The sequence below is a fragment of the Bos indicus genome, chromosome 15 (assembly GCF_029378745.1).
Source record: "Bos indicus isolate NIAB-ARS_2022 breed Sahiwal x Tharparkar chromosome 15, NIAB-ARS_B.indTharparkar_mat_pri_1.0, whole genome shotgun sequence".
NCBI classification, from domain to species: Eukaryota; Metazoa; Chordata; class Mammalia; order Artiodactyla; family Bovidae; genus Bos; species Bos indicus.
In genome coordinates this window covers 24,625,115-24,648,239 of record NC_091774.1, presented here as the reverse complement: position 1 = coordinate 24,648,239, position 23,125 = coordinate 24,625,115, and the positions used below count along the sequence as shown (strand labels likewise).

The 23,125-nt window shown below is 51.7% G+C and overlaps 1 protein-coding gene and 1 pseudogene across 1 annotated transcript; one reads left to right on the top strand and one right to left on the bottom strand.

The window, feature by feature from the left end:
- Positions 1 to 288: 288 nt before the first annotated feature.
- On the bottom strand, positions 289 to 9,517 carry LOC109568794 (lysosomal-associated transmembrane protein 4A pseudogene; annotated as a pseudogene).
- A 9-nt stretch (positions 9,518 to 9,526) lies between these two features.
- Positions 9,527 to 20,750, top strand: TMPRSS5 (transmembrane serine protease 5). The gene is made up of 11 exons (XM_019975862.2): positions 9,527 to 9,758; positions 10,260 to 10,379; positions 11,731 to 11,869; positions 12,212 to 12,325; positions 13,583 to 13,626; positions 14,239 to 14,401; positions 15,392 to 15,570; positions 17,366 to 17,464; positions 17,873 to 18,015; positions 18,287 to 18,442; positions 19,462 to 20,750. The coding sequence occupies exons 1-11, from the start codon at positions 9,527 to 9,529 to the stop codon at positions 19,468 to 19,470; spliced, it is 1,398 nt and encodes a 465-aa protein (XP_019831421.2). The 3' UTR covers positions 19,471 to 20,750.
- Positions 20,751 to 23,125: the final 2,375 nt, after the last annotated feature.

Below are 23,125 nucleotides of genomic sequence, written 5' to 3'. Positions count from 1 at the left end.
AAACTATTATAAAAAGAAAGTGCAAAGTTAAAAAAGAATACTTGTAGAGAATACCCCCTTTCCACCAACCCCCATCAAAGGCAAACAATGGCATTTTGCTCTTGCTTAACCTAGATAATCTTCAAAAATGACTAAAATGTAATATTCTTAACAACAGCAACAACACAATCTGATATCCAAATAGCTTGTCAGTGTTTGAAAATAAATACTTGAACAAAGGAAAATGTACTTTGTATCAAACATGTATCAGGACAAAAAGGTGGTACAGGGTTTATTGACAAAGGCAGAATTTCTTCAGGCAGGTATATAAGGAGGCGTTGGTTCTTTCCCAGGCATCTTCACTGCCATTTCATAGGTTGGCAAAACATACTGGGGAGGTGCTTCAAAGGCCGGATACACAGCAATCTATAGCATGTTGCTGCTGATGTATTCATAACAGTCCCAAACACAGTTGATCAGATAAGCCTTAAACTGATGAACAAGGCGAAGAACACAAGAACAATGAACAGGAGGTAGCTGGAGTCTGATGCCAGGAGGTCACCTTTATAGGGAAAATCAGGTAATTGATCCATATAGTCTTTGATTCTTGGCAAATAAGTGAGAGAACTGAAAGCAACCAGGCAGCTGAGAAAAAAGTCAAAAAGCCAGGAGCAGACGAGCAGAATCAACCAACCCAATTGATAAGAAATTCCTCCGTATACCAGCATTAAACTGATTGTAAACATAAGAACAGAGACAGCAAAAAAGAACACAGGCATTATCAGTCATTCTCCCGGACGAACAGTAATTGCCAATGACTTCATACAGCTAGCCTTGAGTTTGGGTGTGTTACCTCCGCGGTCAGCAGAATTGCCATCAACAGGTTGAGCACCATGCATCCCGTCCCCAGGATGATCGTCAGGTGCGGACATCGCAATAGTCGAAGCACCAGGTGCTGTAGGACCGGTCACTGAGGCTCTGCTCCAAAGTCACGGACACCACTGGGAATCTTGAGGGTCTCTTTCTTGGCCCCTCACAAACGCCTTCCGCCCCGCGGTTGAATATCGATAGCTCCGTCTCTGTGTACAAGCCAAACGACGAGTCTTCCTGGGCTGCATTTAAAAAATGATTGCCATTGCTCTAGGGATAAGGCCCAGTCTTTACCTTGGCTCTAAAGGCTCTGCCTAGGACTTCACTGGTGGTCTAATGGGAATCCACTTGCCAATGCAGAGGACACGGGTTCAGACTGCGTCTTTCGTCTGTTTCACGCTCTCTTTTGCACCTGGTACTTCTCAGAGCACTTCCTCACAGATGGAACTGAGGACCTTCTGTGGTCCTTTGGTTCGTGTGTGTTTCTTCCCATTAACCAGGGCAAGATCTTTGGAGCAGGGATTGAGTGCGATTTTTGCTCAGCATTGTATCTTTGGTGCTTACACAGTGCTTGGCACATAGTACATTCTCAACAAATATATATTGGCTGACTGGTGGACTCAAATAATTAGTATAAGGGGGATGGTCTTTCAGGAATAGAGGACAGCAGGAACACAGGTGCTGTGGTTTAGTGTAGGAAGGACTGGAGACTGGCTTATGCGAAAGGGGTTAAGCGAAGAAAAAATTAGGCTAGAAAAGTATGTTTGATATACTTGGAATAAACCGTCTGTGCCCTGCTAAGAACACCCTGGATTCACATTAGGTGCTCCCATTACATCCTGTTCCTCCCTGTGAGAGACAGCCCTCTAATTGTTGGCTTGACCCAACTAGACTATAAACTCCTTGAGGGCAGGGGCTCTGTCTGACTCGTTTGTTAATGTAACTCCAGAATCTAGAATGGTATATCTGGTACTTGGTAGGAAGCAACAAAAACTTGCTGAATGAATGAGTGAGTAAACGAATGAATGCTTTTTATCATGGGAGCTTGAGAGCCATGGTAGGTTTTTAATCTGTTTAGATTTGCTCTAGGAAATGCTGCTTTGGCAGCATGGTAGAAAAAAGAAGGGTACATTTTCATTTATTTTATCCTTTCATGTTGATACTTGCTATCTAGATTTCCTGAAAAGGAAGAAGTAAAGGTGTAGACTGATTAGAATGGAATAGACGAGAAGCAGGAGACAAACTGGGTGGGTGTTAGAGTCATTCTGGGGAAGATGCTGGTGGATGGTCACGGGAGTAGCTGTGGGTAGTTGGAAGAAGGGGTGGACTTGAGAGATGACAAACTTGAATGACTGATGGAAGGTAAGGAGTTGGGAGCAGGCAAAGATGATCCCAAGATATTCCTGATTTCCATTTGCCAAAGAAAAGTCAAATTTCTGGCTGGGGAGAAAAGGGGCTAGTGAGGGGAGAAGACTAGTGAGGGGCTAGTGAGCAGGAGTCACCTCCCTCTCCAGGATTCTCGCCTGGAGAATCCCAGGAGGAGCCTCGCAGGCTGCAGTCCATAGTGTCGCACAAAGCTGGACACGACTGAAGAGACTTAGCACACACGAGCCCAGGCCCTGCAGGAGGGGCTGCCCTGCCCTCTTGGAAATGCTTGGGCACCCCCTATTCTAGACTTCAGGCAAAATAACAAGACAGAAGGGAGTGCTCCGAGACAATATGCTGATGAAAGAAAGCAGCTCATTACCGTATGAGACCACATAGATTTCTTTTCCTTCTAAATACATGTTTATCCATTTCTTTGTATTCAAAGCAAGCAATACGGCAACAGACACTTGGGGTTTCTTCACTATTTATTAATATGCAATAATGGTCTGGAATAACTTAACTGAATCTAGCATTTTCCCAATTTTCACTCATTAAAGCGTCCTTCTTATTAGACTTAGGAGTCATTCATTTAATTTCTTCATCGAGATAAACACTCTACAGAGGGTTGGATGGAAGGGGATGTGCTTGGGGCTCATTAGACTGTGGGATGGCAGTAGAGGGTCTGGTGGCTTGAACTAACCTCAGTGGGATGATCCAAACAGAACTTGAAGGAGGTGGGGCTATTTGAGGGGATGCAGGGATACTGTGGGTGTAGGTGGACCATGCTACAGATGGAGACTCCGTGAGGTTGATGGACTCATTGCTGATAGATGAAGCTAAAGAGGGGGGATAGATGGGACTAAGGGGGATATTCAGAGTGTTCCAGAATCTCAAGCTGGCATTACGCCAGACATGTTTTCCTCCTAGAGCACCAACCTTTCCCTCTCCAGAGGATAAAATGAGAGCAATTATGGAGGCTGTCTAAGCAAGTTGGAAATCCACAAGGGATGCAGTCAGAGAAGATCATGGGCAGGCTTAAATCCACAAAGGCTGAAGCTGTCATTCCCTGGCAGACTCGAAGGGGAGATAATGATCAAGCTGGAGCTCCATAGGCACTGGCTGGAGCTGCAGTCACAGGCGGGATTTCTTCTCTTGGAGCCTGCCCATGCAGTGAATATGTGGCTTGTGGGGCATATTTGGGAGTGGGGAAGACCCTGGGCCAGATGTCAGGAGACCTGGGCTTCCAAGCGCCCATGGCCTCCAATGTGCTGACTTACTCGCCTTTCAGAGCATCAGCTTTCTCCCTTGATAAGAGAGATGGTAGATTCAGTGGTCTCTTTTAAAAAACTTTATATATATGAGAATTCCATATAACTTGAACTTGGATATTTCCATTTGGGTGGGGGAGAAAGATCACAGTGTTATCTCTTTGGAGGTACCAGGTCCCAGCTGAAGGGCGGTTGCAAGAGGCCCTTGTTTTTTTCTTTTTTTTTTTTTTTTGAGAGTAGAAACTGATGGAGGAGAGAAAGCAAGAAAGCAAGTCTCAAGAGGAGGCTAATCTTTAGAGGTGGTCCGTGGAGTCAGGGAATATCAGTGCGGGGAGGCCAGGGGGCAGGGCCAGGACTAGGGTGAGATACATCTGAATCTTCAGGGTGAAATTACAGTGGGATTATGCTTCACTGGGTTTCAGATACAGCACACTAGGGCACCTGATTTAAGATGGCATCGTTCATGTTATTCAGGTGCTGACACTCGATCTGCCAGTGAGTGCCGTCTTAAATTCTGAACCCTACACTCCCACTGCTTCGCTCTAGAGGTAGGTATCCTGTCCAAACCAGCCAGAGCAACCCAGAGTGGCTCATCTTGGATGGAAGGAGTATCAGAGAGATAGAGAAGAGAGACTTCTTGGACAGCCAGGCAGAGAGAATGGCCAGAAAGAGGCCATTTCCTCTGCCTATTTTTAAGCTTTTTTTTTTTTGCCATTGAGTTGTACAAGTTCTTTGTATATTTTATTGTATATCAAATATATGATTTGCAAAATTTTCTCCCATTCTACACGTTGCCTTTTTACTTTACTGATGGCTTTATTTTGTCATGCAGTCTTTTATGTAGTCCCATTTTTTCCTTTTTGTTTTTGTTGCCTTTAGTTTGGGTGTCAAATACAAGAATCAGGCAATGGCACCCCACTCCAGTACTCTTGCCTGGAGAATCCCATGGATGGAGGAGCCTGGTGGGCTGCAGTCCATGGGGTTGCTAAGAGTCAGACACAACTGAGCAATTTCACTTTCACTTTTCACTTTCATGCATTGGAGAAGGAAATGGCACCCCACTCCAGTACTCTTGCCTGGAGAATCCCATGGGTGGAGGAGCCTGGTAGGCTGCAGTCCATGGGGTTGCTAAGAGTCGGGCACGGCTGAGCAACTTCACTTTCACTTTTCACTTTCATGCATTGGAGAAGGAAATGGCACCCCACTCCAGTACTCTTGCCTGGAGAATCCCATGGACGGAGGAGCCTGGTAAGCTGCAGTCCATGGGGTTGCTAAGAGTCAGGCACGACTGAGCAACTTCACTTTCACTTTTCACTTTCATGCATTGGAGAAGGAAATGGCAACCCACTCCAGTGTTCTTGCCTGGAGAATCCCAGGGACAGGGGAGCCTGGTGGGCTTCCACCTATGGGGTCCCACAGAGTCAGACACGACTGAAGCGACTTAGCAGCAGCAGCCTTCTCATTTCTCAGAAATTCAGCTCAAATATCTCCTCCATTGTGAAGCTCTCTCTGGGTCCTATGGGTAAGGAGTAAGCTAGCCCTTCATTCTCCTGTACCTCTGTGTTGATGCCTCCATTATTTCACTTTTTACAAAAACAATTCTTTATATCTGTTCCCATCTCTCCTCCCAGCCTGCACACTCCTAACTGTGGCTTATCATTCCCCAGGCCCAGGTTCGTTCCTGACACACAGTAAGTATTCATGTATGTAGGCTGAAGTATCAGTGCCTGGCCAAGGGCTTCTCAGCTCCAGCCATCGTGTTCTCCTCCTGCTTCTGGGACTGACTCATAGCTGACCTCTGTCTCTTCGTTGTATTGTGTGTGGAGATTTCTGTGTGATGATGAGAATGATGATACCATAATAGCACGTAATATTTACACAGAGTCTATGTTAGACACTAGATATAAAGCTACAAGATTTTAAAAAATGTATTTGAAGGATCAAGTATTTATGTATTTTGGTTGTACTGGGTCTTCCTTGCTACTCCTGGGCTTTCTCGTTGCAGTGATTTTGGTGCACAGGCTTCTCATTGTGGGGTGGCTTCTCCTGTTGTGGGGCACAGGCTCTGGCTGCAAGGCTTCAGTAGTTGAGGCACATGGGCTTAGTTATTCCACGGCACGTGGGGTCTTCCCTGTCCAGGGATTGAACCCATATCCCCTGCATTGGCAGATCGGATTCTCATCCACTGTACCACCAGAGAAGTCTGCTTAAAGTTTTATCTTCAATAGCTAAGAGTTTGATACCCAGTAACTCCTTTAATTCCAGCATCAGCTCTATGCTGCTGCTGCTGCTGCTAAGTCGCATCAGTCGTGTCCGACTCTGTACCACCCCATAGACGGCAGCCCACCAGGCTTCCCCATCCCTGGGATTAAGGCAGGTACTAAGATCATAACTTCCCAGGCGAGGCTGGGTAAGGGAAGGAGCAGAACTGGGGTTGGATGAAGGCTGACTGTAACCCCATCTTCTTAGCTGTCCCATCTGAGGGCTCTTTGAGAGGCGTTGGAGGAGGAGGAGCCACACTAGCGTTTCCCTTCCCTGGGACCTCTTCTGCCTCCTTGGCTAAACAGATGTGGCTGCCAGGTGTGTTTAGCCCATCCTTGTGCTTTGAAGCAACATGGCACTGAAGTCTCCCCTAGCAGCTGGTTCCCAGGGCAGTGAGGCGGAGAGGGCCCATTTCCCTGGCATTGGGGTGACAAGTGCAGCCTGGAGAAGAGAGGTGGCAGATTCCCCGTCATCATCCCAACTGCAGCACGGAGACAGCCCCAGACTGCTGGGAAAGCCAACCCACACAGAGGTGAGATCTCATCCGCAGGGCTCAGAAACATTTCAGCAAATGCTGATGTCATTCTCCTGAATACAGCCCTGTCAGCAGGAAGGGGGTGGGGGGTGTATTATGCCAGCATGCATGGGGCACACTTTTTGGCACAAGGGGCCTGGTTGCTAAGCAACAGGAGCTGGCTTCCCCTCCTCCTTGTAACCTTTTTCTCTGTTTCTAAGCTTCCAGTTAGCAGATGGGAGGGGCTGGGGCTGCCCAGCCCAGCCTAGCCCTCGGCCCCCTTTCCTGCAACAAGGGGTCTATTCATGGTTTCTGAGCAGAGTTCATTGTCTCTCTTGTGTGTGTGTGTGTAGGGAGATGAAGGGAGGAGCCATGTGTGAAGCAGGGAGACCTCAGCCTCCAACCAAGCTGGTCAGGCTATTTAATCAATGCTGATCCAAGAACAGAGCCAGGACATTGCCTAGCAGACCCCCAGGCTTCCATCGGTGCCACTGACCCACATGGTAAGGCCAATCCCTGTTCTGGCCTCTCTCTCTTTCAACCCCACCCTTGACCCCACCCTTGGGCTTCTTTGTTGTTGTTCAGTGGCCAAGTCGAGTCTAACTTCTTGCAGCCCCATGGACTGCAGCACGCCAGGCCTCCCTGTCCCTCACCCTCTCCCAGAGTTTGCCCAGTTTCACGTCCGTCGAATCAGTGATGCCATCCAACCTTCTCATCCGCTGCCACCCTCCTTTCCTTTTGCCTCTGGCAGCTCTGGTGCACAGGCTGGATCCTAGAGGGGGCCCGTGTGGCCAGCCTTCTGGTTTCATTTTCCCTGGGGGCTGACATCTAGTTCCCTCTCTCATCCCCCACATGGCTAAGCCAGGCGCTTTGCCCATAGGTGACTCTTAGTAAATCATTATTACTCAAAAGGAGGGCCTGTGTCATTAAAGACCGTTTTTGCAGGCTACCACAGGAGCCTGGACAGGTGAGTGCTGAGTTGGGGCAGTGTCCCAGGTGAGGCCAGTTTGTGCCGAGGCTGAATGTCAAGCCAGGCTCCCTTGATCTGAGACAGGAAAAAAGGCTGAGCGTGCCCTGGAATTCTCTCCAGACCAAGACTGTTGACATGGGTGGAGTATAATTTCACTGAAGAAAGGATCCATAGCTTTTACATATTTCTAATTAATACATGGGGCTTCCCTGGTGGCTCTGACGGTAAAGAATCTGCTTGCAATGCAGGAGGCCTGGATTCGATCCCTGGGTCAGGAAGATCCCCTGGAGAAGGAAATGGCAACCCACTCCAGTATTCTTGCCTGGAGAATTCCATGGACAGAGGAGCCTGGGGGGCTACAGTCCATGGTGTCACAAGAGTCAGACATCACTGAACAACTAACACACTATTAATATATTATTCTACTTAATATTTGTGTTTTACTTTATAAAACCCTTTCAGCCACATAATCTGTTTAGTTTCTTCCTTCCTCCTTCCCTTCCTCTTTCTTTCTCTGCCTTCCTTTCTTCTTTCCTTCCTTCTATTCAATGTGGATTAACTGAATTCCCACTTTGTGCTAGGACTTGAGCCAGACCCTGGGATCCTAGACCCAGAGAGAAAGGGGAGAGAGAAAGACAAGTAAAGGAGCATAATATAGGGTCACAATAGGTGCCCTGCAGGTTGAAGAAAGCTTCCGGAAAAGATGGCACTTAAGCTGAGTCTTGAAGGGTCCTAGGGGTCAGTGTGTGGAAGGGGAGAGCAGTCGCCATGCCTTTGTGGAGTGACAGTGTGTGAAGGCATGAGGATGGGCATGTGTGTTAACATGACCCCGAGTCCTGCTGTGGAGGAGTAAGCGCTGGCAGGTGAGGATGGAGAGCTGAGGAGGGTGAGATCACAGAAAATGCTGCGAGTCGTGCCAGGGTGCTTCTCCTGAAGGCTACAGAGACCTACTGGGTGCTGTGAAGACGAGGTTAGCTTGCTCATGTTTGCATTTAGAAAGATCACTCTGGCTTGGAGAAGGAATGGAGACAAGGCTAGAGAGGGGAGGCTACTCAACAGGAAGCAGGATTTATCACTCTTATTTCATAAATGAGAAAATGAAAATTTGGAGGGCTGATGAATCACCACGTTCACACAGTAGGCTGTAGACCTGGCTTTGAACTAGGAACTTCAGACAAATGTCTGACCTACCCTCCTCTAAGCTTTCTTACTCCCATTCCTTTGCCTCTTCAGTACCCTTTTCCCGGAACACCCAATGCCCATATATGTCATTTCAAACCCTATTCATCTATGAGGGCCTGTCTCAAAGGCTGCCTCTTCCAGGGAGCCTTTCTTGATCTTCCCAATAAGAAGAAAGCTGTCCTTTTAAATCCCAGTGGTAGCTGAACGGAACTTCCCTTTTGTCACTGAACACAACTTACCTTCAAGGACTCACACACAGATTCTCTGGGTTGGTGGTGGTGGAGGTCCACATTCATTTATCTTGAAGTCCTTACAGCACCCCCATCGTGGCCTGTCCACTTGGGCTAAATACTATCTACTGGGTGAGTGACTGCATGGTTCACTGGGGAGGGGTTCTTCTTCCTCTGAGATGGGAGGGAATGATGAAGGTGGGATCTTAGGGTCTGATGAGGGATGTTGAGGGGTTCAGTGGATGCCCTCCATGCTGGTGAGGGGGCGGTGAAAAGTGTGGGCTTCGGAGTCAGCCCAGTCGAAGCTCGGGTGTCTGCTGTGCCACTTACTGGGTGGGTGAGAGTAAGGTGGGTAGGGCAAGGGGTTCCAGGAGAGCTGGGAGGCCCGAGGGGCCTCTATGGGGACGCACACCGAGTCCCCAGGGTGGAAAAAGACTTGCAAGTGGCAGCGAGGGAGTGGCTGGAGTTAGACAGTGGGGACTTGTGCTGGGTGGAGATTTTCTTCTTGGTGAGTGACTGACAGCTGTTCCCACAGAGCCCGATGCTGGATGGCCAAGCTCCCACAGAGGCTCAGGATGCAGAGGAGGGGCCGGGATCCGCAGAGCCAGGAGACCTGCTACGGAGGCCTGAGACCCAGCAGCAACCCAGTAGGCCAGACTGGGCCACGGGGGAATGACAGGGTGGGGCAGTGAAGGAACGATCTTCCCACACCCCCCAGCTTCCTTCTCCCCAGATCTTCCTCGGTCAGCCTTAAGTGTCTGATGGCCAGAGGCTTTCTCATTATCCGTCCTGGACCTGCTTTCTCTCTGTTTCCCATATGGGGGCTTGAGTGGGCTCTGAGGCTCCAGTGATCGGAGCTCTGCCCCTCACCCATCCTGTGATAATGGGTCAGGGGCAGGTGGGCAGGTGCAGTGGGGCAAAATCCTGCCACCGCTTGGTGGCTGTCTCGACCTCGGGGTGCAGTGGGCTGGTGGGCAGGGGCAGGGCCCTCAGACACTCCTCTGCCCTCCCCACAGTGTCTGGGGCAGGGCGCTGGTGTGCCGGGCGGCGCTGCTGGGCGGTACTGGGAGCCCTGGGGCTGCTGGCTGGTGTGGGCGTTGGCTCCTGGCTTCTAGGTCAGTGCTGGGACCTTCAGTGGCTGGGGGAGGGACAAAGAATGGACTCTGGGGGTGCTGGGAGAGAGGAGCAGGAAGTGAGCGGGTGTCTAGGGCAGGTGGGATGACTGCCTTTTCCATCTACTCTGACAGCAAATGGAGACGGGATGCAGGTCAAGCTGGAGGGCCTCGGGCTCTATGTAGAGGAACGTTTTTGTCCTGTAGTGAGAAATGTGCTTGAGCAGGTGATCCAGGGAGGCCCTGGTCAAGCTGCACCTGGACATCTTTCCCAGTGTGAGAGAGAGAGACAGACAAACAGACAGACAAGACAGAAAGCGCGATGCCTCTCTGCGTATTGGGAGGGACCTGCCTAAAGCAGGGTGGTAACGAGGAGTCCCTGGAGGCTGCCTTGCCACCCTCTGCAGCAGATGTCTTGTTCTGCACCTGGGCTCCCTCCTGGGGGAATCCCTTCCTTTCCCAGCCTCTTCTCTGTGACCCTCTCCTTGTCTTTGTCTTCTGAAGTGCTGTATCTGTGGCCAGCTGCCTCTCAGCCCACTCCTGAAACCCTGCAGGATGAGATGACTTTGAACTGCTCCGAGGCCAGCAGTGAGGAAGCCCTGCTCCCCTCGATTCCCAGAACAGGTGAGCCACACCCCCAAGGTGGGGAGACTGCCCTCCCCAACCCCAGGCCCAGGGCCCCTGCACAGCACTGGGATCCTTCCAGTTTACTGTCATCCACCTGCATCTCCTGTGCTGTGAAGGTGAGGCCCTCGTGCAGCCTCCAGGAGCTGATCTCTGATTCAGGGCTTTCAGCACTCCCCGGGGACTGTTTTGATCCCTAGCGGAGGCACAGCTAAAAACCCAGGCTGCCAGGAGAGGTGGCGACTTGCCATTTGGACAGAGGGAGCCTGCCATGTGGGGCAAGAGGAGCCAGGTGTGTGTTGGGGGCCAGTGCGTGGTGGACACGGGTCTTGACCCAGCGGCAAAGTGTAGAGGCTGGAAACATCACACCACACTATCTCCCCATCCTCCCCACTGAATTTTCTCACCTCCCCTACAGGTAAGGGTGGAGGGTCAGAAGATACGGTGCTGCAAAGCCTGGGGTTAGAATCAGTTACAGAAATTATTTAGGATCGGCTTGCCTGCCTTTGCTAGCTGTGTGTGCCTCTGAATACATTACTTCTTTGAGCTTCCATGTCCTTCTCCATGAAGTGGAGATAAAAATATTTACCGCATGAAGCTGTAAGCATAATAAGAGCATAAAGTAAAGGAGCTTACCATAGAGCCCAGAAAAAGCAGATGCTCAATAAGTGGGCACCATCAGCAGTACTGTCACAAGATTTGAAATTGGATGCTGCTGCTGCTACTGCTACTAAGTCGCTTCAGTTGTGTCTGACTCTGTGTGACCACAGAGACGGCAGCCCACCAGGCTCCCCCGTCCCTGGGATTCTCCAGGCAAGAACACTGGAGTGGGTTGCCATTTCCTTCTCCAAAGCATGAAAGTAAAAAGTGAAAGTGAAGTCGCTCAGTCGTGTCCTACTCTTAGCGACCCCATGGACTGCAGCCTACCAGGCTCCTCCGTCCATGGGATTTTCCAGGCAAGAATAGTGGAGTGGGTTGCCATTGCCTTCTCCAGAAATCGGATGACCTGGCTCCATCACTTGCAGATCCTGTGACCTAGGGCAGGTCGCTTGATCTTCGTGCCTTACTTCCTGCTGCAGAATGGGGAGGATGGGCATTCTCATGCCATCGCGTGGCTGTGACCCTTGGTGATGGAGCACGTGTAAAAGCGCTTGGTTAAACACAAACCTGAAGGGGCAGCACAGAGAGAGGGGTTCTTTTGTTCTCAGCACTGGCTGGCTCCCGGGGGAACAGTGAGCCCGACATTGGGTGACCCAGGCGATCATGAAGGTCTTTTCAGGCCCCACGGTTGAGGGGTCCAGCTCCTCCATCCTGCTGCAGATGGGAAGTGGCTTTCATGCCGTGGTCTCAGTATCTTTCAGAATAAACACTTCTGAGGACTTCTTGCTGGAAGTACAGCTGAGGGCCCGGCAAGACTGGCTGCTGGTGTGCCATGAGGGCTGGAGCTCTGCCCTGGGGGCGCGTGTCTGCAGGAGCCTCGGACATCTTAGGTAACTGGGGCTGGACCTGGGGCCTGGGGAAGGTGGAGGGTGGGTGGGTTGGGGAGGGGCTTTGGAGACCCTGCCTGCTACCCTCAGAGTACTCAGGAAATGACAAGAGGTCATTTTGTCGTCTCCTGGCCTCTGGTCATGATGGCAGCCTGTTTCTCTCCTTTGGGCATCCTTGCTTTTCAACAAAATATAAATCCCAGCAGAAGTCATTCATTGTCAAAGTCTTGCTCAGTCATTACCCTGGTGCAGTATTTCCTGTACATTCTGTTATACTAACCCCTCTTCTCTCATATTGCCATTTAAAGCCAATGTCTTCCCATTTTATTCCCCTTTCTTATCAAGACTCACTCACCACAAGGCGGTGAACCTGTCTGATGTCAGGCTCAACAGTTCCCGGGAGTTTGCTCAGCTCTCTCCTAGACTGGAAGGCTTCCCGGAGGAGGTGTGGCAGCCTAGGTGGGGCTTCTCTGGAAGGGGTAGACTTGGGGGTGGGACTGAGTGGTGCCCCTCGCTTCCGTGAACAACCCAACAAAAACCTTCCTATCATGGGAGCCTAGTGGTGAGGACACTGGAGGCGTAAGATAGGACGACAGAGAGGAATTTTTCATTTCATACGAGTTCTGCCTATATACATAATTTATTTGCCCATCACAAAAATGGCAGGATTTGGTGTTATTGTCAGAGGATTTGAAATGGTACTCTTATTTCCATTTCACAGATGGGGAAACTGAGATTCAGTGAGATAAAGGGCCTTGTGTAAGGTCGCAGAACTGATAATCGGCCAAACCATGTCTTGAAACCAGGCTCTTGCCCCCAAACTAGTCCCCCTTACCCCTGCCACACTTTATTTGGATGATTCTGGTATCTCAGGAGAGAGATAGTGGACTGCTTGGAACCCAGAGACTCTTCAGAGAAGAGAGGGTTCTGGAACGGACCTTCCCCCGATCCTGGGGGTGGGCGTCCTCAAGCTTTCCAGCAGTCCTCTCAACCGTGCTCTGAAGCCTTCTCACCTCTGCAGCCACTGTTTCTGTCCCCTCTGAACCTCGGCCCCTCTGGCCCAGCTCCTGCCCCCTCATGCTCCATCAGGGGCACCAATGCTCCTGCCTTAGATATCTGAACAGGCAAAGGTAACAGTAGTGGACAGACTCGGCCAGGAGAGCCAGAGGGCTGTGGGTTTGGGAAACCAGTAGAAACCGAGGATCCAGGCGTTGGATGCTGGGGGCAAGAGGTGAGCAGAGGAGAGAGCTTTGGTCCAAAAGGAGTGGAGGTTTATGCTAAGAAAGAGGAGGGGAGAGGAGGCGGGCTGTGAGTACACAGCGCTGGGCAGAGGGCTTGGATTAAGTGGAGTCGGCTTGGGTTGGAACAGGAGGTGAAGGACCATGTCCGTTCACTCACTCGCCTATTCACTCTGAGCGTACCGGGCGCTTCAGTGGGAACTACTGAATTTTTACATCCATCAGTGCTCCATTTGTAATTCTGGGCTCTGCCCACATCGACGCCCTGAATGGCCAGGCAGAGCCTGCTTACTGCCCCAGAGACCTGCTACAAGGAGGGGTCTGAAGGCTTGGGTGGGGGCGGGAAGCAGACATCTGTGGCCACAGAGTGGCCCTGTCTGCTGTCCCCCAACAATGCCCCCTCCTCCAGGCCCCGAGGGGTGTTGGGCTGGGCTGGGCCCCTGTCCAGCTCCCTGCTGGCGCTGCCTCTGTTTTGCAGGGACCGCTGTGCTTCTGGTCAGATCGTCTCCCTCAAGTGTTCCGGTGAGTCCCCTTACGGGTCTGGGAAGGAGGCGGTGGGAGAAGGAGGTCTCCCTCATGCCCCTGGGTGGAAGAGCCCCAGTGGGAGGCTCGCCTGGGTCTAGGGGGATGTCTTGCCCACCCACCCACCGGGCCCTTCCTGCAGACACAGTTTTGCCAGGACAGAGCCCCATGGACGCCTCTGTTCTGTTCCCCACCAGCTGCTGACCTGGGCAGGCAACCTCCTTGCCTCACTCCCCGCCCTGGCCTCTGACACCCCCTCCCCTTCTTCCAGAGCACCCCAAAGGGGGACCAGCAGCTTCTAGAATCTAAGGAGGGCAAGGAACTAGGGGCCAAGTGGGAGACAGTGTGTAGAGTTCCTTTCTCCCGTCTTCCCAGTCATCTAGCCATCTTCACGTGTCATCTTCCCACACGACAGGCCCCCATTTGACCTCTCCTATGGCCCAGGCGTTTTCTTAGGTCCTGTGGCTCCACGGACGATGCAGTCACAGTCCCTCCCTTAGTGAGATGGCCTTTCCGCTCCATGCTTAGGACCAGGAATGATAAACGGGAGCTGTCCACACTCCGTGGACAGCCACCCCTGTGTCCATCTCACGGGTGCTTCTCTGTTTGCAGAGTGTGGGGCCAGGCCCCTGGCTTCCCGGATCGTGGGCGGGCAGGCAGCAGCTCCTGGGCGCTGGCCCTGGCAGGCCAGTGTGACCCTGGGCTCCCGGCACACATGTGGGGCCTCTGTTCTGGACCCACGCTGGGTGGTGACCGCGGCGCACTGCACGCACAGGCAAGTCTGGGGCCCCCCAAAACGGGAGGGGGGCACCTCTGGGGCCTTTTCTGAAAGTCAGCCGTTGGTACGTTCTGTATAAGATGTCCAACTGTCTGCCTGCCACGTCCGGTGCGAGTGGGCCCCGGAGTGTTTGTGAAATTCTCCCTGTTCAAGACCTGCCGGAATGGCAATAATAATACAAACATTGGTTCTTTGGCTTCATTTGGTTTTTAAGGTTTTAAAATGCTTTCCCACTCATAGCCCTCTGTACTGATGTTTATCAGCACCGTAGTTAAATCCATTTCCACGTGATTCTTTATGTCCTTCCTCCCCTTCAGATTGGAAGCTCCATGGGGGCAGGCAAGAGTCTTGTTTATCACTGAATCCCTTTGTGGATTTCCCTTGCCTTGTTCCCATGGCCTAGAACAGTCCTGAAATACAGCAGGTACTTAATACTGGTTGGAAGGAAGGAAGGGTTCTCTGACCATCTTCTTTGACAGAAGGCAGGGCAGGTCGTGTAACCCTCATGTTATAGCGAGGAGCCAAGGCCAGGAGAGGGGAAGTGGCTCCCTTGTGATCACACCTAGGAAGTGGGGAGACCACACCTAGGAAGTGGGGAGACGGTGCTGAGCGCAGCCTTGCTGAGTCAGCTTAGAGCTCTCATACCACATGAGGCTCTTCCTTATCTGTTGCAAAACCTGGAGGGGGTTATACTGGAGGGAGGCAGTAGTGGCCGATGACCATAGCGTCTCATTTCTCAATCCATCAGGGCCTGAGCATTTATTAAGCACCTACTGCATGCCCAGTGTCTTACCAAATGCTGGGGTAGATTCAAAAAGGCCTGGGTCCTGGGAACTTGCAGCCCGGTGATAGCTTTTCTGGTGGCTTCTTCCACTAATAGCTTCCCCACTAATAGCCTTTCTGGTGGCTTCTTCCACCTGCCACCTCACCTATGTCAGCGTCTCCTGCCCCTCCTTCCCTCGGGCTCAGCGCGGCCTCCGTGTGCAGTTTCAGGCTGTCCCGCCTGTCCAGCTGGCGGGTCCATGCGGGGCTGGTCAGCCACAGCACGGTCAGGCCACACCAGGGGGCTGTGGTGCAGCGGATCATCACCCACCCTCTGTACAGCGCCCAGAACCATGACTATGACGTGGCCCTCCTGCAGCTCCGCACCCCACTGCACTTCTCAGGTGAGGCTGCGGTGAAGGGGTGGAGGGTGGGAGCCACGAGGGTTCCTAGAAGCCCCCCATGCTGTGAATCTTACAATGGTCTCTTCACTTGGGGACCGTCATGGACTCTGGGGACCTTGGATTGCACCAACTCTTCCACATGCTCTTTTGGGGACAAAGAGTCTGGCCCTTTTCATAGCTGGGTGGCAGGTGGGATTTGCCTCGAGGTCCCCAGAAGAGCTTCCCAGTGACTCCTTCTCCAGCAGGCTGCTCCACCCAGTTCCCAGGCTGGTGCCAGGTCCCAGCCGGGTTAGGAGGGATAATAGTTAACTATATAGTTACTGGGCTTCTTATATGGCCCTAGTAGTAAAGAACCCGCCTGCCAATGCAGGAGATGTAAGAGACACAGGTTTGATTCCTGGGTAGGGAATATCCCCTGGAGGAGGGAATGGCTACCCACTCCAGTATTCTTGCCCAGAGAATCCCATGGACAGAGGAGCCTGGTAGGCTACAGTCCATAGGGTTGCAAAGAGTCGGACATGACTGAAGCGACTTAGCACACAGCACGTGTAGTTAATAGGATAACAGTTAATAAGCAGCACCATGTTATGGTTAATAAGACTTACTTTACCAAATATCCTTTCACCCAACCCCCCATCCTTGTAACAACCCTTTGACCTCCCCATCCTCATAACAAGCCTGTCAGGGAGCTGAGGCAGGTGTGTACAGATGAGGGAAGTGACTCTCTTCCAGTTCAGGAGGCAAACAGTTCCCGGGCAGGGCGTCTCCTCCACAGTGTCTGCCCTCGAAGGCCAGCTCTCTCTTCCGCATGCATGTGCCAGGCATGCACACACACCTGTGCATGCCCTCACACACTCGTGCAAGGCTCACATGAGTACACAGGCACACCTACTCCTGTGCACGCTTACTCTCACACCACACACACACACACACTCATACACACTCAGCACTCCTCCCTTCCATTGGTTCCTGTTGGGGTATCCCCAGCAACATATGTTGCTGTATACTGTTTACAGAGTCTACCATATACGAGTGCTCTCTGCACTGCTGTTCAACAGCTAATGCTTCTAAAATGACTTAAATATACTCAAAGGGAAATTTGAGGCTTCCACCAGACTGGAGACCTTATGACTTAGAGGGAATATAACAACCACAAAAATGTACAGACTGGAAGCAAAACAGTGCTCAAGTCCCAGCTTGGCACTGTGCTCTGCAGAACTACTGACTCAGGCTGCTCTCTGTGTGCTTAGAAGGGGAGGATGGAAGTCCAGAGAGGCACAGAGCAGCCCAGACAGTCTCTCTCCTCATTGCAGAGAGGCTGAAAGAGAAACGAAGAGGAAATACTTTCTCCCAGTGAAGTGGTGTTTATCTAAGGGCAGGCCTATACACTCTGTAAAATCAGGTTCGCGCTCACCCATAGAACGGGTCCCATGGTTTTGGAACCATGTCCCAAGAGGATCTAGACACCCTGGGGAAAATCCAAACAGGGTCCTCATTAGGAGAGGCTAGGTACAAGCGTCCAGCATGAGTTTCCCTCATCGGTCCCAGGTGGGGTATCATGTGTACCCCGCCCAGCCTAGGATGCCAGGTACACAGCAGTTTCCACAGGGTCCTCTGCGTGAATGGTGACCCCCAGGTGGTACAGAGCCTGGCCCGCACAACCACGCGGGAAGCTGGAACTAGGACTGTTTGAAGAAAGGGGCAAGGAGGACTGGCTGGCCTTGGTCCTTGCACCCAGGCTCGGGGGCAGAGAAGGGGAGCCTGAGTGGGGCCCAGGACCACTGCCTCTCCGCAGACACCGTGGGCGCCGTGTGCCTGCCGGCTGAAGAGCGGGATTTTCCGAGGGGCTCGGAGTGCTGGGTGTCTGGCTGGGGCCACACTGACCCCGGCCACAGTGAGTCAGCTCCCAGGGCCCTGGGTGCACAGGATGGGGGGGTCGGGGTGGGAGGGGAGGAATCTGTCCCCAGAAGTGAGGCACCGCGGCCTCCTCCTCCCTGGCCACAGGGCAGCATAAGCCCCCTTCTCCTCTGGCATCACCCTCGGTTAGATGGGGGCCCCAGGGTCCTTCTGGGAGAACAAACTGGTATTTTCCCTGAAACCCAGGCCCTTTCTTCTCCCTCCCCGCCTCCCAGGAGTGCCAGGGCCTCAGCATCAGGGTGTATGTGTGATGCATACCCCTCCCCTCCAAGTCTGATGGACCCTCCTGGCCAGAGTCCTGGGCTTCCATGTCCCTGGGGTCGGCCCTCTAGCGCCTCTGCCTCTCCCACCTCCGTCTGTGACCCTCCCATCTACCTCCCTGCAGCCCGCAGCTCCGACGTGCTCCAGGACTCCGTGGTCCCTCTGCTCAGCACCCAGCTCTGCAACAGCTCTTGCGTGTACAGCGGGGCTCTGACGCCCCGCATGCTGTGTGCCGGCTATCTCGACGGGAGGGCGGATGCGTGCCAGGTGCGGCCGAGGGCCTGGTGCGGGGCGGGGGCTGCGGGCTGGGCGCCTGGCTGACGTCTTCTCTGGTAGCAGAGGAAGAGCCCAGGCAAGTGGGCAGCGCAGTGAGGGTCAAGGATGGGTGAGGCGAGACAGGATTCATCCTGCAAGCAGGACGGCTTGGAGTGCAGGGTGCGCGCCCAGCCTGGGGTGGGGGCGGGGAGCACGCTGGCGCCTCTCCACCAGAAGGGACTTAACTGCCCGCTTCTCTGTGTCTGGTGGCTGGATCCCTCAGGGGGACAGCGGGGGTCCCCTGGTGTGCCTGGACGAGGGCACGTGGCGCCTGGTGGGGGTGGTCAGCTGGGGACACGGCTGCGCAGAACCCAGCCACCCCGGAGTCTACGCCAAGGTTGCCGAGTTCCTGGACTGGATTCAGGACACGGCAGCGCAGGTGAGTGGGGGCAAGTGGAGAAGACCAGTTTGTCAAAGACCCAACCCTCGAAACCGTGATTCTCGCCCCTTGGGCCTGGGCCCTGCTGGGGGCGGGGGAAGGTTTCAGAGGAAGTGATGCTTGTGACAGCTGAATCCATTCTATCAGTTTAAGCATTCACTCGGGAAGAATCGACCCGAGTTTGTAGCCCAGATTCCTAAGCTTGGTAAACTTCAGTGTCCTGGTTATAACCATCCAGTCTGTCTTATATGCTGTGATACGTGAAGATTACATGAAGTAAGGCCTGCCCAGCTGTAGGCTTGGAGTGAGTGACCCAAGTGTTATGATGCATTTATCTATGTTCATTACTCTTCCCTGGTCCTGCCTGCCCTCCCTGTACTAGGGAGAGAGCCCAGCATCTAGCAGTCTGGTTTCAGCAACTAATTCATTTTGTGTGGTCCTGAGCCAACCTCTCCACTTCATCCTTTCAGTGGGAGAGGCAAGTGAGAGAACAAGAGCATGTGATTTGTATAAAGTCCTTTACAAATGCAGGGCGTGCGTCTTTCTGCAAAGCTGGGCTCAGGGCAGGTAGTGGATAATACATTTTGTAGAGTTTACAGGACACCTATGTATCCATCTTCTCATTCAAACGTTACAAAAACCCTAGAGAAACAGATATGCTAGTCCTGTTTGACAGAAGTGTAAATGAAGAAGCTGAGTGGTTAAGTGATGTTTTAAAAAAAATGTTTTTGGAGTATAGTTATTTACAGTAATGTGTTGGTTTCAAGTGTACAACAAAGTGAATCTGTCATACAGATATATATATTCACTCTTTTTAAGATTCTTTCGGACATATACACACAGCTATATATAAAATAAGTGATCTATTAAAATGCTAGCTGCTTGGCTCATGGAGGGAGGAACCACGCTGTGGATCAGCTCCTTTCTCCTTCAGCCCAGGACTCCCTTCCCCAGTCGTATTGATTGGTTTTCTCCATCTCACTACACACCAGCTTCATGTTTCCTGGGCTCTCTGGCAGGTCCACTAGATGGAGGAGAAGCAGCCCCAGATGCAGGAGGCATGAATCTCTTTTCAGTGCACAGGAGACAGTCACCACCCACCGGCCGGCCTCCAGGCCACTGTGCCTGTCTCCGTGGGCCCTGATTTCCAGTCTGTCTCAGCGGAGTGCCTCAAGGACGGGAGAGAAGCTGGGACAGGGCTGGGAAGATGGGGGAGCAGAAGGCTGGGGCACGGGGAGCAGCTGGAGAGGAAGAGGCTGTCAGTGGCAGCGAGGAGCCTGCCCTTCTGCCCCATCCCCTCTGTGGTCCTGTGCACATCTTTGGGAGGACGCTCAAGCCTGCCCTGGGCCTGCCTTCTCCCAGCTCTCAGGTCGGGGAAGTGGCTCCCCAGAGACCCAGACTGGGAAGCTCCTGGGCAGATGGGGTCAAGACTGGGTCAGCCCAGGTTCAGCCCATGGAGTCAGGATCCTCTCCACTCCCTGTGGATCTCACCTGCTCCCTGCTCTCACTTGGCTCTGGCTGGCTCTGCTGCGGTAGGGCAGGAGACCACTGTAAGAATACTCTGGTCAGCATTGGAATGGTGGGGAGGTTTTAAAATTACAGTTCTGTGAACTGGTCCGGAACTTCCGGTATTAAAGCAAAATACGGTCTCCGTCTCCTCGTTGCATTCCTGCCTTCTCTCTCTCACACGCCCACGGGAAGGTGGTAGTAGAATAATTTCCTCCCATGCATGTTTCTTAAACCTCTGGAGCTCGTTCTCTCTAGTGCTTATTTATGTACTTCTTTACATTTGTCAGGACTTCCCCAGTAGCTTCGAAGGTAAAGAATCGGGCCCCAATGCAGGAGACCCAGGTTCGGTCCTTGGGTTGGGAAGATCCCCTGGAGAAGAGAATGGCAATCCACTCCAGTATTCTTGCCTGGAAAATTCCATGAACAGAGGAGCCTGGAGGGCTACAGTCCATGGGGTCACAAAGAGTTGGACACGACTGAGCGACTACATTTGTTAAATCTACATGTCATGATTGGCAACAAACAGAGTGCTCCAGATATCCAGGTGCTCTGATGTTGCATGTCTGAGGGCCACCGAGTCAGTGCTCCCTCAGGGAGGGTCTGGTGGCCCACAGGACCTATCTCTCCTCAGCTCTTGTTTCAGGACTGGGTTTTCTGGCTTAGGGAGATGTCTTTCTGAGTTTCTGCCCAGTTAGCATTTTCCTGGTTAAGCTTCTTCCTGACTTTCTCCTCTCTAGCAATTAAAATGCAGTTGGCATCTTGTTTCTAAAAACTACAATGAATTTTTTATGGTGCTTACCCAAGGAAATGCAATTAGCATTTAGCAATAACACAACTTTTTTCATGAGTTTATTAGCATTTTTTGAGGGGTAGTACAAATGAAGATTCATTTCTGGAGGGTCTGCTTCCTTTGCAGGAAGTGCTTAAAAAATATGGGCCACGATTTACTGTGGTATCATCACCTGGGGAAGTGATTGCTGGGAGTCTGCTGCCAAATTGCAGAAGCAACGTGGGAGGGGCCCCAGCGGGTGGGAGGCGGTCTCACCCTGTGTTCTGAGAGCCCTAATCTCCAGCCTCCATCCTGAGATCAGCATTTACTCCTCTGCTCTAAGTCTCCACTTCAAGAGGCAATTCCAGGGCAGCCTATCTCCCCGGGCAGGCAAGAGTTACCAGCAAATCCATTAGCAATGGTCTTTTTTGTGTTTCTGTTGTCCCCTATATTTGCTTATTTAGAAGGTTTTTATTTACCACAGTCATTATGATCTGTTAAAAATCAGTAACATTTGGATACTACTTTACAGTTTAGCAATGGTGACTGCAGCCATGAAATTAAAAGACACTTACTCCTTGGAAGGAAAGTTATGACCAACCTAGATAGCATATTGAAAAGCAGAGACGTTACTTTGCCAACAAAGGTCGGTCTAGTCAAGACTATGGTTTTTCCAGTGGTCATGTATGGATGTGAGAGTTGGACTGTGAAGAAAGCTGAGTGCTGAAGAATTGATGCTTTTGAACTGTGGTGTTGGAGAAGACTCTTGAGAGTCCCTTGGACTGTAAGGAGATCCAACCAGTCCATTCTGAAGGAGATCAGCCCTGGGTGTTCTTTGGAAGGAATGATGCTAAAGCTGAAACTCCAGTACTTTGGCCACCTCATGCGAAGAGTTGACTCATTGGAAAAGACTCTGATGCTGGGAGGGATTGGGGGCAGGAGGAAAAGGGGACAACAGAGGATGAGATGGCTGGATGGCATCACTGACTCGATGGATGTGAGTCTGGGTGAACTCTGGGAGTTGGTGATGGACAGGGAGGCCTGGCGTGCTGCGATTCATGGAGTCGCAAAGAGTCGGACATGACTGAGCGACTGAACTAAACTACGGTTTAGCAATCCTGCTCACACGTGGTATCTCATTTAAATCTCACACCATCTATGTGGTGAAGATATTATTTTGCCCGTTTCACAGGTGAGAATATTAGTTCAGAAAGATTTAAGTGACTTCCCAGCACCAACCAGCTAATAAGTGCCAAAGCCAGGATGGGAACCTTGAGTCTTTCACTGTTTTGCACACAGATGAACGAGATGGTCTAATATTGCAAAGAAATGTAGAATGGAGGGCTGGTTTAGTCACCTGTCCACAGTAATGCATAGCTATCTCTACTTTTTATTCGGGAGGAAATCAAAACCAGAGAAGCTGAGTGGCTCCTGCTAGAGTCCCTTCCTGAGCAATATTCTTACAGTCAGTTCTGCATGATCTGACTCAAAATGTTACAAATGAGTATCTTCCACAGGAGGACAATAAAGAGAATGCTAGTTAGAGAATTTGCTAATAGCAATTCCCTCTTTGCCTAGATTTCACCAGGCTACCAGTCAGATCTACAGACTCAGAGGCTCTCATCTGCCCTTCCGGCACTGGCACCTGGCAATCCAGCCCTTAAAAATGAGGAGAAGTGAATGTCCTGGGCCGGCTGCTAGAAAGCAGGGCTGGAGATGGGAGTGAAGGGAGGGTGGGAAGATTCAGGGCTGGAAGGGTTTTAATGAGGACCAGCTGGGGTGCCCAGCTGTGTTATGCTCTGCAGGGAATTCAGAGGTAGAGAAGTGGCTGCCTTATTGGAGCAATGAGACATTTGCAATAAATTATTAGTGGCCAGCCACGAAGCTGAGTGGTAAGGCAGTAATTGCTGAGGGAGCTCCAAGAGCCTGTTGTTGACTAAGTCAGGGCAGTTCTGTGTGCAGGAAACCTGTCTCTCTCCCCAGGGATTCAGCTTCCCACCTGCCTGGGGAGAGCTTGCAGCTTCCTGAGGCTTCCCAGGAAGGGGGGCTCCTAGCTGCCTGGGCAGAGCTCTGCTCTTATCTACTCCTTCTCTGTGCTTTGGGGGTCTGGAGGGTACTGCGGGGTGCAGGCTCTCTTCTTGTTAGACTTTCTGTGGAGTCCTGCTTCTCCTAGGAAGACTTGCCGTGAACAAGGGGGCAGCCCTGTCATTCCTTGGGAACATTTCTCAGGCTGTTTCCTCCATTTCATTTTTGGAATTGTTGGGTTCACCCGCAATAGGAGGAAACTGGAAATGTTATAAATGCTAAAAGCTGGTGTAACGGCTGTCAGGAGATGCTCTTCCCGAGTCTCTTCCTTGTTTCCTCTTGTCTCCCTTCTCTGCCTTCTCCTGACCACACACTTAGGT

Bases quoted from the DNA above. Each gene is read 5' to 3' on its own strand.
- TMPRSS5 (XM_019975862.2), top strand. From the start codon at position 9,527: ATGGGTCAGGGGCAGGTGGGCAGGTGCAGTGGGGCAAAATCCTGCCAC. The intron at 10,380-11,730 runs GTGAGCCACACC...CCGTGGTCTCAG, and splicing joins CCCCTCGATTCCCAGAACAG to TATCTTTCAGAATAAACACT. The intron at 18,016-18,286 runs GTGCGGCCGAGG...TGGATCCCTCAG, and splicing joins GGAGGGCGGATGCGTGCCAG to GGGGACAGCGGGGGTCCCCT.